The sequence below is a fragment of the Oryzias melastigma genome, linkage group LG11, assembly GCF_002922805.2.
Source record: "Oryzias melastigma strain HK-1 linkage group LG11, ASM292280v2, whole genome shotgun sequence".
NCBI lineage: Eukaryota > Metazoa > Chordata > Actinopteri > Beloniformes > Adrianichthyidae > Oryzias > Oryzias melastigma.
This window is the reverse complement of record NC_050522.1, coordinates 21,317,770-21,337,742: the sequence shown is the minus strand read 5'-3', so window position 1 is coordinate 21,337,742 and position 19,973 is coordinate 21,317,770. Positions and strand designations below refer to the sequence as shown.

The window sequence follows — 19,973 nt, the reverse complement described above, 5'->3', positions numbered from 1 at the left end:
CAGGCATGATTTTTTTATTTTTTTATTTAAATAACTCTAGTTACTCTCCCCTTAGCATGTCAGGCTTTATTTTTGTGTTTAAATAATGATTACCTCTCTAGTTTGTATATGTCTATGTTCAAACACAAATATAGATTTGCAATCAGTTATGGTAAGGACATTTTATTTAGTCAAAGTAATAGATTCTTTCTGTAAATTATGATAAGTTTCTATTAATATTTTTCTTTGTAGAATGGAAAACTCATACATGGAATGATGAAATTAATATGCAAGTTAAACTGATAAAAGTTTGGCAGTTTATGCAATTTTACAAAGTTTTTTTTTAAAGTGAATTGTACTTGTGCTTTAGTGTCAGCTGCACTGGTTGAAGTTAAAGTTGTGGCACAGAAGTGGGACGCTCATGGTATCAAGTTGAATTTTTTATATTGTATTCTAGCATCCCTTCCCTGTGATAGTGTTGCACTGGCATGGAGCCACTTTGTTTCTGTAAACTCCAACCCTATAACAAAAGAGAAAAAATCTGTAAATCTGATGACAGTTCCTCTTATTTCTTATCATTCCTGTGGAAGATGTGCAGCTGACAAATCTGCAGCAACTGTGTGATTCTATCATGTCAATATGGACCAAATGCTCTGAGGAATGTTTCCAGTACTTTGTTAAATCTATGCCACCAAGGATTAAAGTTCTATAGGCAAAAGGGGTTCACCCTCAGTGTTAACAAGGTGTACCCAAGAAAGTGGGCGGTGAGTGTATGTCATGACTGCTAGAAAAATATTAGTGGCACTAACTATAGAATCAACTTTTTATTTTTATTTTAAAATATATGTCTTACTGGGATTTGGCCTTTTAATTGACAGACTCTAAAGCAGCTTCACTGAGCATGCTCACTTGTTGTTAGCCTGTGGAAAGTTTGCTGTACCCATGTCACTTCCTGTTAAGATTTTGACTAAAAAACTGGCATGAAATCAGGCGGCTGATGACACACACCTTCTACAGTTGTGGTTTACTCTCTCTTTAAATTCTGTAAAATAATTTATAGCTGAAAGTTATATGGCAGATAAATCATGAGCTGTAGGGAAAGCATACCCAGATTTCAACCTCTTATCTCCCATTTCCTTGAGTCATGCTTAAGCCACAGCTTCCTTGTAAGAAATGTACCTCTTCCTTATACCAGCTGAATCATATCCTATCTTTGGCGATCCAACATCAGCTGGTTAATTATTTCTTTGGCAGATCTTGGATCAGTGCAACATTTAGGTGGGAAGGCAACAATTCATAAACTACAATCAGGATATTTTGATTAGGTTTTTATTGGTCCTGATCTGACTCCAAGTCATTAGATTTTGAGTATATCTTCTGATACTTTTGTAACACTTAATAAATAACAAATTTAATAAACAGATCTGGGTAGTCCTGGTTTTTTCATTTAATTTACTTTCTTTTATTATTTAGCACTTAAACAGTCCATTTCTGTGAAGTAGTTTGAACAATCAAGTAAAAATTATGCAACTGCCAACTAGACAAAATAGTTAACTATTAACTAGTAAAATAAAATAAGGTGATAATTAGTTATATGAGAAAGTTTGATGACTGTAGTTTCAGAGCTATTGGTCATTTTTGATCAAATGAGTCCATTAGAAATTCTTGAAAATTTAAAACAACTTTCGTCCAAAATTGTTGTAGCTTGATTACAATGAGGAGTAGTTATGACTAGCTCATATCAGTGTAATCATTTATTTGTTTTTATTTATTTATTTTCCAAGAGCTTGCACTTTGTAGACGGTCCCTTAGCAGTTGTCTCTTTCTCTCTGTCAGCAGCAGAGAGACACATTGAAAAGAAACAAAATCACGATTTTTTTTTTTTTTTTAAGGCCTTTATAGGTTGTTGATTGAGACAAGAGACATTATCTTTCAATTTTAAACACATATTAAAAGTTATTAAGCCTGGGAGTTTGAGTCTTTCAATATCTCGCTAATTTGGCCAAAAATTTACTAAAACATTTCCGCTCTGTGGGCTTATCTAGCGGTCTACGACCTTGATATTTTGTGCGGGTCACCTGCGTGTCCTGTACAGGTTTGCCCATTTTTCACCTGGAGACATCCCCATACAAGGGCAAGCGTAAAATGAATCAGTTGCTTTGGGGAAAATGTACTAAAAGCTCTGTAACATGATAGCAAATACACAAGTTTCAATCATAACACAATACTTCATTTGAAATACATTTTATTGTTTGTCACTCTTGGGTCACCATAAATACCACAACAAACTGCAGTGACTTTAATTCTCCATTTAGTCTTTTTATAAACATCATTATAGGAAAAATTCACCATTCATCTCACATCATTTCACTTTTAAAGCTACAATTTCACTCACTCAAGGTGAAAATTATCTACTATTTTTGTGAGTTCAAAGAGACATGAGTTTTCTTTAATTAGGCAGCACTAATATGTGTTCGCTCTACGCCAAAAAACACTCAAGATCTGCAAAAAAAAAATACGATTATCCAACTATGTAGATTCCTATCATCTCTATATGTTAAAATTGACAAAGTTGTTGTAATTAAAGGCCTAAAAGGACATATTGAGTGTAACAATACTGCTTTTTATCCTTTTTTATGTTGTTTTCCTACATTATATCTCCTGTTTAAGGAATAAAAAACATTGGTTTATTTGGGTTTTCTTTAGATTTTTTTTCATGCTGATTAATGTTTATTTGACAAAAGTGGATTGAAAGAGGTTAATAAAAAAAGATAAATAAATCCTGTAATTATTGATGTAATTTTTAACAATTCTTTTGTTTCCGTGTTCACAGGCTTTGGCGTCACATCGAGCCTATTTACTCACAGCTAAAGTTCCTTCTAAGGTGAGTTTACACATTTGTGTTCTTCCAGATGTTTTATCTTCTGCAGCTGATGTGCACTTTGAAGCCCAAAACGATGCCTAATTTCTGTGCAAAGTGAAGGAGAAAAAGAAAAGCCTAAAGTGGGACGTAGGACTGAGTTTTTCACGCTTTCTGAAATCTTAACCGGTGGAGCCCCTGGATTTGAAAAAGGCTTTTAAGTCTCCAAACAGCTGTGTTTTGTTTATCTCTGCTTTACCACATTTATTCCACTTCCATGCAGACCCAAATGACGATATCGCCCCCTAGCAGAAAAAAATGTGTAAAACTTAGCAAAAAAAAAAAATCATAGACAAATACGTTTTCTTGGAATATATCCTTTTATGTGTGTTAGTTTAAATAAAATCCAGCATTAAGTTCGATTAAAAGCATTTCTGCGATCACAAACCCATCAGAATTCTTCCTGATCCTTTGCTTCGTTCTTGTCATTTCACGAAGCTCCTCTCCCCCTCCGGCCCCCCTTCTCTCTCTCTACCGTTATGATAAAAAGGTTGGAGCATATGGAGACATTTGATAGTTTTACCCAGAGTGCAGCTGTGAGAGTGCAGCCTGTGGGAAAGGAAAACGCCAACAGGAAGAGAAGAGAAGAAGTTCAAGGCAGAGGGCTAGACCCAAATCCGAAGAGAAAAACAGTTTCTTTTGTAGAGCAACTATTAACTACTGGTCGTAAAACTGAACCACTTTGTAAAACTAAGTGGTTGGGTTTAGTCCAGATGTCAGATGGATGCTTTTCTAAGAAAAAACAATAAATTAAGTGTTGAACGCCTCTGGTTTAGAATATAAAGTGTCTTTTCTTTGCTTAAAAAAATAATTTCTTGTTTTTTTTCCTATATTGATATAAAGCATTTTAATAATTATAGTTGTACTTCCTATATCTTGTAACAGCACATTTTGTTTTAGAGAATGAATAATATTTTTTTTTTATGTTTAGTTTGCTTCTGTCGTCTGGATTTTTTTGGATTGTGGTTTTATTTTACACATTTTCTTTAATTATTTTGATAGCCTTCTTACATCTTTTTAGCTGAAAGTGCTCGATTTTAGTGGGCTAAATATAGATAAGCATCTGTGTTTAATCCTGGTAACTGTCCGCGTTGTGAATCGAGCCCTGACATGCATGGGAACGGGTCGGCGGGGAAGAACATGTGATGTCTGGCACGGAGACGTTGGCAGCAGATTCCGATGGATCCTCCTGAGGATTCGACGTGTCACGGCGCGTCTTGTAAACGCTCGATCAGAGTTGCTTAAAGGCTCGGTAAATGACTGAACTAACACCTCTGAACTTTTTAATCTTTTTACTGTTGATCTGCAGTATTTGCATTGTGAGAGGAAACATTGTCATGCTGGAGAAGTTTCATTGTCATGTTTGTCTGCTCGGTCTTTTGCATGGAATGAGTCAAAGTCGCATCAAAGTGAAAAGTGAGGTAAACAGTTCCCATAAACAACTTTGTTTTTTTTTTTTTGTTTTTTTAAAGGTGTAGTTTTGAATTTTTCGTAAACTCCCTCATTGGTCCTTTAATTATAACTGCCGTATTTTTCGGACTATAAGTCGCACCGGAGTATAAGTCGCAGGGGCCAAAAAATGCATAATGAAGAAGAAAAAACCATACATAAGTCGCACTGGAGTATAAGTCGCATTTTTTTCAAGTAATTTATTTTACAAACTAGTTGAAAAAAACGATATTACATCATCCTGGAAGGTAAGTTATAACATTCATAAGTGAATAGAAAACAGGCTGAATATGTGTCAACACATATTCACATATTAGCATCATGAAAAAATTGAAAAGGTGTAGCATTTATATAACATAACAGTTTTATTTAACTATAGCCTCAAGAACTCAGCAACTTTGTATCTTTACTGTAATTAATTGCACGCAATCTCACTCCATATCACTAAATCCCTTAAATTCTTCGTCCTCAGTGTCACGTCTGAATAACTAAAGTAAATAAAGTAATAACATTGATCACCATAAGAGGGCACTCTAGACTTACGGTCCATATCTCATGTCATTAAAAATTCGTATATAAGTCGCACTGGAGTATAAGTCGCAGGGACATTCAATCTATGAAAAAAACCGCGACTTATAGTCCGGAAAATACGGTATGCAGTTTTAAGCTCAAATTAAAAAGCCCGTGACATTTTTAAGACATTTTTAAGGAAGGAAAAATTCACTTTTGGGTCGTGGGCAGAATTTAGCCTTGCTAATTTCCCAGCATGCCTTTGTTTACAATCTCTCCCGCTAGCAACAAGTGCCTCACAAGCCCAAGCGAAGATTAGCGTAGCTAAAAAACCCAGTAAACAATATCGTAGCCATCCAGCTGTACAACTTAGATCAGATTTAAGCTCAAATAAGGAAAATGAAAATAGATCTATTTGTCTGCAAGTGGAAGTTTTAAAATCTGACCGGAAAAAGTGATGCACAAAATCCTTCCCTACTCACTATATAGTGCGTTCTCCATTTTCTAAAATTACTCAATTTCAAAATTGAATGCACTAGAAAACTCCCAGAAGTCTTTGCGAAAAACTAGTATGTATCATTGCTCACTACATTAGCGAATATAGACCACAATTCATTGCGGTTGATCAATTTTTGCGAAAACAAATTTGTTTAAATTTACATTTTTAATAAACCAGCTACATTTCCACAAATAGATGTCCTGAAATGTTCCTATTGAATAGATTTTCACTTTGTGAAAATCGGTGACGTCATATCCGGCGTTTAAAAAAGAAAGAAAAGTAGTGAGCATGGTGTCCGAAATGCTTTTAAAATCCATGGTACTAGATAGTCCCGCACGATATAGTTTTTTTTAGTAGTTAGGGATTGTGGTGGGAATTCAGTCATAGACTTTGTACCATCCGGTGTTCATCTGCTCCTGATTCAACACGATTTGAATAATGAAATACTAAAAAATGCAGTTTTAATCTTAAATTCTTTTATACAAGTCCTTCATTATGAGAAAAATGCTACAACAACGTGCTAAAAACAACACTTTCATTGAAGCGGGTCATTAATAACTTTCTTTTTTTGAACAGTTTCTGTAATATTTTTTATTTTATTTCTACACGACCATCTACATCCTCTTCCATTTTGAAATGTTTTATATATTTTACCATAAAACATAAATTTTTCTTTACAGTTTTTAGAAGTATTTCGATAAATATAGAAAAACTAATGCAATATACTATTTTTTAATTTATATATAAGGTTTTGCATAGTTAAATTAGTCATTTTAAGTCAAGCTTTCAGCTGAAATGTGCAGATAATTAAGATTAAATAACACCTTGTTCCAACATTAAGTTTGTTAACATAACCAGCATCAAATCTAAGTTCTGAGTTGTTGTGCTGGGCGGCTGACCCCTGATCTGTTGTTCCAGAGTGGGCCAGTGGTTTTTCTAATTTGGAGTGAACAGAGGGGGGTTTGTTCCTCTGCAGAGAGCGGCAGAGGGAGGGAAGAAGGAGAAAAAAAAGACAATGGAGGAATTTAACAGCTGGCAGCAAGAGCAGTTGAGAGGGCTTTGCTTCTCTGTGCCCCTTTTCTCTCTAGATTCACTCTCACTCATTCTGTCTGCATTTGGTTTCATTTTTGATTTTAGTCTCTCCAGACTCCTCCAGCACATGTCTCATCCGTTTTTTTCCTTTAGTCACACTTTCTCTTCAGAAAATACTTTTCAGGGAGAAGTGTGTGGATGTGAATCGGCTCCAAACATTTGCTCTACAGATCAAACCTTTGATTCCACCTTCTTCTCTATTCTATTTCTGGGGTGGTTTTCCCCTCTTTTCCTATAAATTTAAACTTTTTTAAGAAAGTTTCCATATGAAGTAGTGGAAAGATTCACAGCCCCTGCAAACAAAAGGACACCACACTCAGTATAGACTTTTAGGAAGCTACAGCTTGATTAGATAACGTTCTTTTGCAATGGTGTTGCTTACTCTGCCAAACATAGCTCGTGCACATACTTGAGCGTAGGGCTGGGCGATATGGCAAAAAAATAAAATCACGATTTTTTTAATTTTATTTCACGATTTCGATTTTATCACGATATTTTTAAAATAAATTCAAATTTAATTATATTGATTTTAGTTGAAAGAAGTAAACATATTTTTGAACAAATATTTACATTTATTCGAATTAAATAGTTATCTATTAAGATTAACCTGTAAATATTGCAAGAATTGCGTCTTCTACTGCTACAGGTAATGCATTGCTGTCAAATGAACAGCTTCTAAATATCAGTGAGTTTTAATTTTTCCTTTGTGCTAAAATCCATAAAACAGAGCTTGTAAATGATTGTCACCCAAGACCAGAAATGAGGGAGACTGATGAAGTTTATAGCATGAATGACTGATAAAGTTTAGTAAAGTCCTTTCTCTATTAAAAACAGCTCAAAATGCTAAATAATAAAAATAATAAAAATAAAAAAAACACCATTTACCACATTTTAAAATGAAACTGAAACTTTTATTATTTTTGGATTACATACATGGTAAATAAATCTCAATTGCTTCAGAATTTACCTTCAAATAGACGATTTCGTTGTACTTTGAGAAAAGGCTCCAGCTAGCATCTTTAACTGATACAAAAAACATTTTTTAAACTTGGATGATAACATCAAATACATCTGCCAAACTGTTAAGATTCAAAACACAGAGATAATAGCAGTAAATGTTTTAAAAAGTTTACATCCACAGCTCCTTCACTAACATCTGCTCTCTGCTGTGTTTATGTCACTGAGCAGAAAGCTAGCGTTAGCATTAGCGCTGTTTCTTCTAGTTGGGCTTTTATTCGGTCCGTACGGCCAAGAAAGAAGCTCAACGGTGACGCCACGGATTAAGAAAATTATGTGCAAACTCACTTACACTTCTTACAAGGGGAGTGCGACCGACGATAAGATTTAGGCTCTTACAGTAGCTAGCAAAAGCTATGCAAAGCTATGCAAAGAGCTAGCAAAACAATGCAGCACCGTGCATCTTGACAGAACATTTTACGTGTTTCCTACATGAATTACCATCAGTTTTTGTGCAGGTTGAACGTAAATACGTGCTATTAACATCTGCTATGTTTTAAAACACGAAACATTAATAAAAACATACATTAATGAGCCAAACTAGCATGTCTGTCACGGATTGCTAGCACCCACTTTAGCCTAAACTTTAGCACACAGTTCAAAGTTCTCAGCCTGATTTCTCTCTATTAAAATGCGATTCCTGTCCCGTGATGATTCCTCTCCATCGGATTATTTTTGAAGTCGATTGCAAGACACTGCGTCTCCTTTTGTTACTTTTTCGGACCTCCGTCATTCATTACTCGACGGCGCACGCGAGTCTGTCCCGTTATTTGTCACGTGACTTCCAAACAGGAAAAACACACCGGGGAGGGGGAGGAGGAGGAGGAGGAGGAGGGGGAGCAGCAGCAGCTCGGATTTAAAGTCACAGCTGTCAACAAGCTTTTGCCTTCTCACTCTTGCAGCTTTTCGTAAAATATCGCGATATAACGATATCTTAAAAATGACCTATCGTCAGCTTTGGATATCGTACACGGTTTTTTATCGTCATATCGCCCAGCCCTACTTGAGCGGCTCATACCACAGCAGCACTGAGATTGATCCAACGATGGCTTCTGTTCATCTCGAGAGGATTGGAGAGGTTTGGAACTCTGATAAAACCTGACGGAGTCGGAGTTCCAGTTTATCCCTGCGGGTGTTGCATGTTGGCAGGCAGGAAGCAATTGCACCATGCAAACAAACAAAAAACAAACAAAAATAGAGTTTTGCATCCAAACACTTTATGTAAGATCTCAAAATTACATTCAATTTTATTCCACTTAATTCTGTATTTGTTTGATAAACTGTTATTTGATGCACGTCTGACTTTGTACTTTAAATAGAAGCAATAAATACATTTTAGTGCTTTGTTTTTTTGACAAAATGTAACAAATAAACAAACAAATAAGTGTTTTTTTACAAGTCTAATTTATTGTTTTTAGTTTGTTCCTCCTCCTTCTTCCCAAACACTGGGGCTGTAAGAGTGCTTGTTCTTTAAAATGTTGTATTTTTTTTGACTGAATGATTTTAAAAGAATAAATATGTCCTGTTTTTTTTCAGGTTGAACAGTCTTTCAGTTATTTGGAAATTTATGGAGTTTGCAGCAACAAACCTAATCAGGTAAAATTACAAAAGCCAATGAATTCTTTTAATTTAGACTAATCGGTTCATTTAAGTCTCTCTTTTCTGTCAATCTCTACAGGATTAAACACTAAAGCTACAGAATTAGCCGAGGATCAATTAATGTTTCCCTTTATTAACATATACAACTCATAGATATGAATAAATGAGGAAAAATAACACTTAGAAAGAGGGTTTTTGTTCAACAGGAACCACTGAAGCTTATAAATGTAAAAGCCTTATATATATATATATATATATATATATATGTATATATATATAAATTAGATGGATCAATAACCAATCCATAAAAGTAGAGATCGATCTAACGGTTAATGGTAAAGTCAGCTAGCTTGCTGCTAACATATAATAGGATTCCCGTAGGTCGGCTAATGCTAACGCTCGTTTGACGTAAACATACATTACTAACTAAATGAACATCTTTATAAACTCGCATGCATAAATTTTCCAAACTTTTTTAAGGAAATATTTTTAAAGTAACTGTTTGTGGTCTAAAACAGTTTTTTGCTCATTGTTTCTTCTTCTTCTGCAATAAGGTTTAATGTTATAGTGCCACCTAGTGGCCAAACTGAAACGCCCTCCAGGAGAAGCTCATTTTGAGAAACCATATAACACTGTATAGTATTAACAATCTCATTTTAATTTCACTAATTCGTTTTATAGCATGTGAACTGTATTTGATTAATATGAAAATCTTCAAAACATATATAGATTATTAATGTATTTCTAAACAAATGTGTCTACTGTGTAAACTCAAAACTCACTTGAATCAAATTGAATTGAGAGGATAATAAGAATAAAAAAAGTCTGAATCTAACGATCCAGGATCTAGTGAATCGAATCGATTCTAGAAATTATTGTCGAGACCCAGCCCTGCTTGAATCAAAGCTGAAAAGTCCTCATCGATTAATTATTCTAGTAATTATGTGTTCTTTTATGGTCATTAAAGGGATTTGATCATTGAAAAGGCATTAAAGAAGTCAGAAATGTATATTTTCTAGTATCATGAAGCTATAGGATAGCATCCTCCCATGATCCCTCCTGATTTGGATGTTACTGTGTGTGCTGCCCTCTGCAGCTGCTGTTGGAGCATGAGCGCGGCCCGTGGAGCCTCCGGCTGGGCTCGGCAGACGAGGTGGACGAAGTGGTCGCTCACATCGGCAGCTGTCTGCAGCAGATCTGCCCCGCTGGCTCCCCCGTGTAAGAAACTCTCAGACAGCGACCCTTTAAAGAGCTGAACAAAAAACATTAAAAGAGACTTTTTCTGAATTTTCCTTTTTTTTTAGCACTGTTTAACACTTTTTTTCTATATGTCATAAACACTTCTCAGCTTCATAGAGTCGTCTCAGTCAGTCCACATCAATGTACACTGAAACTATAGTTGCTTGTATTGTTTTTCAGATCAATATTACATATTTTCTCCTCTACCGCGTTCAGCTTTTTGATGTTTTCTGTTTTTTCTGTCTTTCCATTTTCATTTCTCTCTCTGTAAGGAAGGAAGCTGATGAAGAAGTTGAGCTTGAATCCTCCAGAAAGGGCCGCCGCCCTGCAGGCTCTCTGGGCTGAGCAGAGCTCTTCTGACCTGGGGCCATGCGGTAAAACCATTTTAGAGTGGATTCTAACACATCGATGCTGCTTTTCTGTTGTTGTTTTGCTAAAATATTTGTTGTGGTGTGACTCTTTGCAGGCGGCTTCTCTCATCAGTACTGGTGTGTGTGTGATTACTTGGGGTTGCCATACAGAGAGGAGGTCCAGTGGGTCTGTACCGGAGACTGCTGTCCTATTAAATACCATTTCTATTTGTTTTTTTAATTTTGCATTTATAGAATAGATTAGCATAGCATAGAACAGCATCGCATAGAACAGCATAGCATGGAATGGCATAGCGTAGAATAGCATAGTATACAATAGCATAGCATAGAACAGCATAGCATGGAATAGCATGGCATACAATAGAATAGCGTAGCATATCACAGAAAAGCATAACATAGAATAGCATATCATACAATAGAATAGCATTGCATAGAATAGCATCGGATTGAATAGAATAGCATAGAATACAATAGCATTGCATAAAATAGCATAACATGGAACAGCATAGCATAGAAGAGCATAGTGTAGAATAGCATATCATGAAATATAATAGCATTGCATAGAATAGCATACAATACAATAGCATATAATACAATAGCATTGCATAGAATAGCATATTAGACAATAGAATAGCATAGAATAGAACTTTTTTATTCTTACAAAGGGGAAATAGCATACAGTAGTTACCATAGCTGTATTAAAAGTAGCAGATAGATAAAAAAAAAATAACAATAAAAATACACTTTGAAAAATTGTATATAGAAGTTTACTTTGAACATATGTTTATATGACATTTTTATTTGTCTGTTTTTTAAAGCATCTGTCTTCTCACTCTGTATTTATCTTATAATTTTATTAAATTTCGGTTTATGTCTTAGCACTATTCCTGCTACAAAGCATCTCAAAGGGCTTTTCACAATAAAATAAATAATAGTAGGACAGAAAATACAAGTTAAAATAGCAATTGTAGTAAAAAATGAATCAAAACACATTAAAAACCCAGCATGCATACACATCCCACAAGTACGATCAAATTAAAGCCAATAAATTATTATTAAAAACATATAAAATCAAATTAAAATATGTGAATATGTCAAAATGTATTTAAAAGCCATACTAAAAGGATTAGTTTTACGGTTTTTTTCTTAAATCCCTTCACAGTGGATGAAGCCCTAATATCCTCAGACATGATTTTTCTTATATTTTAATAATTTGGCTTATTTTTTATATTTTACTTGTTCCTTTAAGCCCCAACACATCATGACAATTAATTTTTATTTATGCAGTTTTTATTTATTAGTTTGCTTGTTTTTCATGTATATATATATGTCCTAATTTCTAGTAAAAAGAATGTTAGCGCTACATCTGTTTATATCTTTTTACTGTTTTTTTTTAATCATTTATAATGTTTTTAATTTGTGTTTCATCTCTTTGCTTGTTTATTTTTGCAGGATGTGGACACAATTTATCTGACCCAGGACACCAAAGAGCTCAATCTTCAAGACTTTGCTCACCTGGAAAACAGGTATCCACCATAAAGTTATTTTGTTCACTTTAACTCTGGATAGAGTTTAGATAGAGGTAAATGTTTGTGATTGATCCTTGCAGGGATTTGGTGGCAATCATTGCTGTTTTAGAGTACAACCAGTGGTTCACAAAACTCTCCACCAAAGATTATAAACTGGTACTGTCATGTTTTTTTTATTTTATATATACACAGCTATGCTTTGGGCTTTCTGTTTTAAAGCTATATGCATGTATGTTTTAATTAATTTTGCTGCAGTCTTATGTTAATTAATATCTTCTGCATTCCAGTCGACTGACGTGTGCGATCAGATCTTGAGAGTGGTGGCTCGTTCCAGCCAGCTGGAGGAGCTCATGCTGGACAACGCTGGACTCAGGAGGTCAGAAAATATATAAATATTGTTTTACACATGTCAAATGTTTTTAATAAAATGCATTTGATTGTGAAATTGCTTTCTAAAATTTTTTTTTTTTTCAGAAATTTGAAAATATCCCTGTTTTTCTTTTTTTTTAACAATTCATGATACTGTTATAAAACTTTGCTTTTATCCTAGTTCATCTCCTCTTACTTTTTCTCTTTCACTTCAGTGACTTTGCACAGAAATTGGCCTCCGCTCTCTCCCAAAACCCTTCATCTACGCTTCACACACTCAACCTGAGCAACAACTCACTGGAGGATAAAGGTGGAAACATGTTCACGCATGTTACATACATGTTCAACTATTTGAGTCAAACCACGTAGAAGTTGGAAAAAAAGAAAATATTTCGTGTCCAGGCAAATTTATGCAATGATCTTTGAAATCTGTCAATGCTATTATTCACTGTGATGACTAAACTTCTCTTTAAAAGTCATGCTGAGTCCGTCTGGTTTTTTTCCCAGGTGTTTCTGCTCTGAGCGCTCAGCTTGCCAAACTTCCATTGGGTATTAAACATCTAAATCTTTCCAGAACCTCTGTGTCCCCTAAAGGTGAGCAGACTTAATAATCCACTCCAGTAAAAAATGTGTTTCATGGTGTTTTTTCAAGTGTTCTTGGAGCATTTTTCTAAAGAAAATTAAGCTTAAAACTGCATTTTGCAGTATTTCTTTATTTAAATCGTGAATCGGGAGCAGAAAGAAAATGCAGATTTTATTGTGAAAGAAAGAAAATGAACTGAGCAGGACTCGAGCTTCCTCTCCACTCAATTCTGATGCATTTCCTTCTTAAAGACTATGTTTATGAACATCTTCATTTTCCTCATTCAAGCTGGCATTTGGCTTTAAACAGAATGGGCCAAAATCCAAAACAACTTCGGTCGCGCGCTGAACAGGATAAACTTTTATTGAACACTCTAAAAAAAAATTGTTAAAACTTTAAAACCGTAATTTTTTAACATAATTATGAACTAGATATACAGTATTACCTGTTATAATGCTAGTGTGAATGCTGTAAGATGAATTTGGCCGCTGAAGATGCTGAAATTGATAGCTAAAAATGCTAAAGCTGATAGCCTGCTAAAATATTAGCTAAATGCCAAATTTGCCTAAAAAACTAAAAAACTTAGGTTAGTCAAAACAGCTAGCATGTAGCTGAAAAAAATGTTAAACTTCAAAACAGCCTTAAAAACTGAAAAAATCCTAAATTAGCCAAAACAGCTAGCATGTAGCTGAAATATTAGCTAAATTCCAAAACAGCCTAGAAAATGGAAAAAAGGCTAAATTAGCCAAAATTTCTAGCATGTAGCTGAAATATTAGCTAAACTTCAAAATAGCCTTAAAAATATCTTAGTAAATGCCAAAATAAAAAAAATAAAAAAAAAACTAGCAGAATGCCAATTTTTCAAACTTTTAAACCGTAACTTTTTAACATAATTAAGAATAAAAAAATCAGGAATATTATTCCAGAATAAATCAGCTTAAACCTTAAATAACTTTTAATGTTTTACTCACTATAAAAATATATTTTGTTAAAATTATACAAGTTGAAAATATGCACAAGATAACATCGGGCCATTAAAAACCATAAAATGGTCTGGAGGGCCAGATAGAATTACCCAGAGGGCCGGATCTGGCCCCCGGGCCTTGACATGATGTGTGCTCTTAACTGTACGGCTTGTTAACTCCAGTCGCCACTTTTGTTGCACCAGTAATGTTAGGTTGGGGGTTTTAGGGGCTGTAAGGTAGCAGGAGAGCATGTAAGCTAATGAATGATGGGAAGTGCGGTTGGGCTTACGCCATGGCATCAGTCAGTTAGATTTAAAGCAGCATAACGTAAATAAAAGTGAAATGGGAACGCCATAGATCAAAGATAATCAGAGTGGATCTGTAAATAATAAATGGAATCATCCATGTGGTTAACCATAAACGTCATTATTTTGTACAGGTGTAAACAGCCTCTGTCAGGCGCTCTGTGCTAACCCGGTTGTGGCCTCCACTCTCACACACCTTGACCTGTCTGGAAACTCTCTCCGAGGCGATGACATAACGGTATTTACCGCCACTCTCCCCACCACGACGTCCAATAAAGTTTTTTTCCAAACTGTTGTCACTTTGATTCCATCTACAGAGTTTGCACAACTTCCTCGGTCACCCCAACTGTCTGCAGACTCTGGATCTCTCCAACAGCGACTGTTCGCTGGAACTGGTGAGAGCTGCACAACCATGCAGCTGTGCTCATGATAATGACCCTGTGTATGTTGGATTTAAGTTGCAGCATGTGTCAGAACCGCATCATAAACCTGTCATTTATACATCCAGGGGTTGCTGTAGTAGAGCCAGGGCAGGGTACTCTGAACGGGTCATCAGTCTTTTGCAGGGCCACACACACTCACACCGCTTTAGGAGTATTTTTAGAGTCAGTTAACCACTGAACATTGTGAGAGGAAGTTGCCTGGAAAATCCCACACATGCACATGTGGACTTCACACAGGAAAAAATCCAGTAGGGATTAAAACCACTCGTGGATTTGGGAGTTTGGGGCTAAAATCATAATTTAAAGTCCTTTCTTAGGGTAAAATGTCAGTCGAATAATAATCCACTTTTAGACAGCATCAATGTCAAGAATCAAAATGTTTTGATGAGCATCGAAAAAACTAAAATCATATTTAAATGTTAAAATATTTGTTGGCATTATTTTTACTTTGAAAGAACTTTAAAATTTAACGAGTTTGTTACCCACTCACTTCTTTGTTTAAAGTCGTTAGGTTTTAATTTGTAGGGAAGCAGAAGAAACACAAATATTTAAATGATGGAACAAAAAAAAGTATCATCACAAAGTTTTTCTTCGTAAATTTCTGACATTAAATCTCATAAATGTCATTACTTTAAATCGTGTAAATTTACTACTTTAAATCTCGTCAATTTTATGACTTTAAATCTTGTAAATGTATGACTTTTAATCTCATCAATTAAAGAGAAAATAGTTATAAATTTAGCTTATAACTTATGAAATATAAGTATACGACTTTATTCTCATAATTTAACAGTTAGGATTTTTGTCTTGTAAATTTTCAAAATTGAAAGTCATAATTAAAAAATGTTTTTTGTTTGTAAACCAGGTCTAATATTCTGTTTAAAATTGCCCACTATGACTGTAAAACATAACAATAAAGTAAGAAATATTGATAAAATTACCAGAGAGTCTTTCTCTGTTTTTTAACTTGTGGCTTTTGACAGAATAGTCCATTATTGCAGAGGAATGGGGGGGACTAAACACTTTCACATGAGCAGTCTAATGCCATTTCATTGATTTTTTTTTTTTTTTGATAGAGTTAAATAATAAAAATAATCATTTTAGATATTTTTTTATTAAGTTCTCAGCCTTGGACTCTTAAACTTTTGGGCCCTCAGACAATTTCCTACATTTGCCTAATGGTACGTCCGCCCCTTTAGTGTGAGGCAGCCATGCTAACCATTGTGCTGTCAAAATCCACATTTAGATCACTTCTTTCCACATCAGTCTTTCTCACAGTGACACCTCTATTTTTGTTTGTCTCAATTATTTCCCTTACATTTGGTATAAAAATCAGCTTTTTTTTTAAAGAGTTGAACACTAAAAATCAAACATACTCTTTAAAGTGCAATTTATAGACAGGACTGTGATCATGTCGTGCTTACACTTAGTTTCATCCTGATTTTCTCATTTTATTTTATTTTTTTCAGATGTGTTCGTCCCTTTATAAAGGCTGTTTAAAGCATCTGTCTGTCCTCAACCTGTCAAAAAGTGTGTTTTCCCACAGGTTAGAACTGAACTTATTACCAATAATGATTCATTTTTCGAGTTTCTGAACTTTGTTTTTCTTATGACTTTTTTTTAATCTAATTTGCACAGGAAGTGTAAAGAAATCCCTCCCTCCTTCAAGCAGTTCTTCAGCTGCGCTCAAGCGCTGACATCTGTCAGTTTGTCAGGAACCAAACTGCCTCACGAGGCTTTAAAGTAAGAGAAAACACAAATGCATCCAATTAAGATAAAGAAAGACAGATGACGTTTGAGAATCTTTCTTTTTTTCACTAGACAACATTTTTTAACTGATTTTGGTCCAGATTTATGTCAGAAATCACATTTTCGTACGCACATTCCTCAGTGCTGTGTAATGACATTTTTTGTGGATTTCATGTCTGCAGGGCGTTGTTGTTAGGCCTCGGCTGCAACCCCAGCCTGAGTGACGTGTCTCTGGATCTCAGCTGCTGCGAGGTAGGCCGGCTGTAACATCACTTCAGCGGTTCAATATTTTAAAGCTAAAGGTGAAGGCCAAAAGATAAAAACACTGAGATGTTTTTGTCCTCTGCTGTCAGCTGCGCTCTGGAGGCTCTCAAGTCCTGGAAGGCTGCATCGCTGAAATCCCAAATATTTCCAGTCTGGATATTTCTGATAATAGTAAGGAGGCACTTAGCCTTTTTTTTTAAAGGGTATTCTTCATTTAGATATTTTATAGATATATTTAATTTATGTTTCTGTGCTCTGACTCAGGTTTGGATATGGATCTGATCACCCTGCTTGTGTGGCTGGCCAAAAACCGCTCAATTCGTCACCTTTCCCTGGGCAAAAACTTCAACAATATCAAATCCAAGTTGGTGAAAAACTAACAAAACTACTGTTTTTATTCAGTCCACTAACTAGTTTATAGATTTGAACAATCTATGCTGAATGTGCAGGAATGTGGCTCAGGTCCTGAACAATCTGGTTCTAATGATCCAAGAGGAAGATTCAGTGAGTGAAGCGTCAGCAGCTTTTTCCTGTCATTTTTATTGTACAATCTTTAATTTCACTTCGGTAATATTTCTTCTGCTTTCAGCCCCTGACCTCCCTGTCCCTGGCTGATTCCAAGCTGAAGGCCGACATTTCCATCGTCCTCAACGCTTTGGGCAGCAACACCTCTCTGACCAAACTGGACATAAGTGGGAACTCAATGGGAGACATGGGGGCCAAAATACTGTCCAAAGCTCTGCAAATCAACAGTAAGCTAAGGTGAGAACAGACAGATCTGTACCGTATTTGGTTTAATGGATGGGGTTGAGTTTTGGTGTTTGTTGATCCCATTGTAGGCAGAAGGTTGAACCCTGCAGTGTGAATGCAAAAAAAAAGGAAAAACAAGGAAAAGAGTCAACTTAAAGCTAAAGAGGGAAATTGAACGCTGGCAATCTGCAGAAACGTAAATAAACTAAAAGAAAAAAGGGAAATCTGAAAAAGTAAAGATGCCTTTATGCACTTAGAACCTAAAAAAGAAAAATCTGATAAATTCACCAGCCGTGCACACATAAAAATGCAGATGTTTGGTGTCTGAGATCACAGTTGTATGGATCTGTGCCCAGTGCAGATATAAGAGCTACTGTGAGTAGAATCCGTGCACCTTCATGCACCTCAGCTGCAGGACAGATACTTTTCTGCATTTTCAATCATTGACACACAGTTGGAACAAAAATTTAAAAAAGGAAGTTTTGTATATATAAAAAAAAAAATCTGTGTAGAAATTCAACCTGCACACATTTCTTATGTAGAGTGCTCGGTTATGGAGAGAAAATAGGCTCAGCCAGATTTGTGAATGCATAATTCTTGATTCGTACAATAAACTTTGTGCATAAGTACAAAAATGACAAAATTCAAAACCATACTAAATCAAATTTACACATGCACAACTTAAAATTATATCAGCTCGAAACTAACTACACACACAAATCTTTAAAAATTACTCACAAATAACCTGTTACGCACACATAAAACCACATTTATGCACATATCACATGTGAGACTCTTTTTACGTCTCCAAGATTCATTTTTAAATGATGCGTTTAAATGCTGCTAGAAAGCTGGGTCATCAGAGCTTTTTTATTAGCCTCTTTGAACTTAGTGAATATTATCTGGTAAAAAATTTACATTTTCCCACTTTCTTAAACAGATATGCTCAATAATTGCTTTTAAAACACTCGACACTGAAGTTTCTCTGTTTTCAGCGCTCCAAAGCAGCTGATATGAAAACTCTGATGACCCAGCATTTGGCTGGTCCAGACTTAGGGACAAATCTTGGATATAAGAAAAGAGTTTCGCATCAGATTTGTGTATAAATGTGTTTTTTGTGCGCACAACAAGCGATTTGTGCGTAGTTTTCAGCGATTTGTGTGTGTAGTTAGTTTCAAGCTGTTGAAATTTTAAGTTGTGCATGTTTAAATTGTATTTTTGGAATTTTATAAATTTTTTTTTACTTTTTGTATGTGTTACAATCTCTATTGAGTCTATTTTCTCTCCATATTCGCTTGCTACATTGTAGCTCAAATTTTGGAGTCTTGCTGTTTTATGGATTTTTTTCTGAACGAGTTTGAATGCTTTTTCTTTTTTTTTTCACTGAGCACCCTGTTCTACATCCTTATTGGCTAGTCCTAGTCAATCTTGCCCTATCTCTTGCACAACTAACGTGCAGCTCTACAAATTTAAACAAATCTTCGATCGCGAGCAGAACTTGGTTTTTTATTCTATAGTAATTGCTCGTTTTTCAGCAAAGTTTCTGTGAGAACATTGTGAAATAGTTCATGTAAGTGTGTGTGAGGGGTAGTGAGGGGTTTTACAGCCTTCAAACATTTATAATCCTACTTTATGTTCACCTGTTGAGATTTGGTTTGAGACTGTAACCCCAGCGATAAACAAGTAAATAAACATCCGTGAATCTGAGACGAGGAGAACAAAATCATTAGTTTAACTTTATAGATGGAGAATAATTTAGTTAATCTTTTCTGCAAAGAAACTTTCTATGTATTGACATTTATCTTGCGTCTGCAGGACCTTAGTGTGGGACCGAAACAATGTTAGTTCTCAGGGTCTGCAGGACGTAGCAGGAGCCTTGGAGAAGTAAGCACAAATTTGTGGCATTTTTGAAACGATAGAGCAAAAATAAGTCAATTCACTCTTCATTTCTCGTTCTTTTTGCAGAAACCACACCATTCGATTCATGCCAGTTCCCATCATGGATGCTGCTCAGGCTCTAAAGGCAAATCCAGAGAAGACTGAGGATGCCTTATTGAAGGTTTGGACTTCGGTTTGCCTGTAAATGAGCCGCAGATAGAAAAGTTGCATCTTATTCTTCCTTGTTTTGTCTTGCAGATGGAGCAGTACCTGCTGAGGAATCACGAGACCCGTGAATACCTCCAGGAGCAGGCGTACAGGTTGCAGCAGGGAATAGTTACTACCACCACTCAACAGGCGAGTGCAACGTTGGGGCTGAGATTCAATTGATAAGTCCAAGAATCCATTTACAAAAGTTATAAATTATTCCATTAAAAAAAAAAAAAATAGCAAAAATGTTGAT

At 35.4% G+C, this 19,973-nt stretch overlaps 1 protein-coding gene across 1 annotated transcript in view; it reads left to right on the top strand.

The window, feature by feature from the left end:
* LOC112162553 (F-actin-uncapping protein LRRC16A) overlaps positions 1-19,973 on the top strand; it is a 44,115-nt gene that overhangs the window by 13,427 nt on the left and 10,715 nt on the right. Inside the window, exons 3-24 of the mRNA XM_024298356.2 lie at positions 2,813-2,863; positions 9,003-9,062; positions 10,162-10,283; positions 10,581-10,678; positions 10,771-10,841; positions 12,128-12,201; positions 12,285-12,360; positions 12,492-12,580; positions 12,789-12,883; positions 13,081-13,167; positions 14,561-14,664; positions 14,744-14,821; positions 16,339-16,415; positions 16,508-16,612; positions 16,801-16,870; positions 16,972-17,053; positions 17,147-17,246; positions 17,332-17,386; positions 17,472-17,644; positions 19,448-19,516; positions 19,598-19,691; positions 19,769-19,867. Of these exons, the coding sequence (XP_024154124.1) occupies positions 2,813-2,863; positions 9,003-9,062; positions 10,162-10,283; positions 10,581-10,678; positions 10,771-10,841; positions 12,128-12,201; positions 12,285-12,360; positions 12,492-12,580; positions 12,789-12,883; positions 13,081-13,167; positions 14,561-14,664; positions 14,744-14,821; positions 16,339-16,415; positions 16,508-16,612; positions 16,801-16,870; positions 16,972-17,053; positions 17,147-17,246; positions 17,332-17,386; positions 17,472-17,644; positions 19,448-19,516; positions 19,598-19,691; positions 19,769-19,867 (1,929 nt within the window). The remainder of the gene's footprint in view (positions 1-2,812; positions 2,864-9,002; positions 9,063-10,161; positions 10,284-10,580; positions 10,679-10,770; positions 10,842-12,127; positions 12,202-12,284; positions 12,361-12,491; positions 12,581-12,788; positions 12,884-13,080; positions 13,168-14,560; positions 14,665-14,743; positions 14,822-16,338; positions 16,416-16,507; positions 16,613-16,800; positions 16,871-16,971; positions 17,054-17,146; positions 17,247-17,331; positions 17,387-17,471; positions 17,645-19,447; positions 19,517-19,597; positions 19,692-19,768; positions 19,868-19,973) is intronic.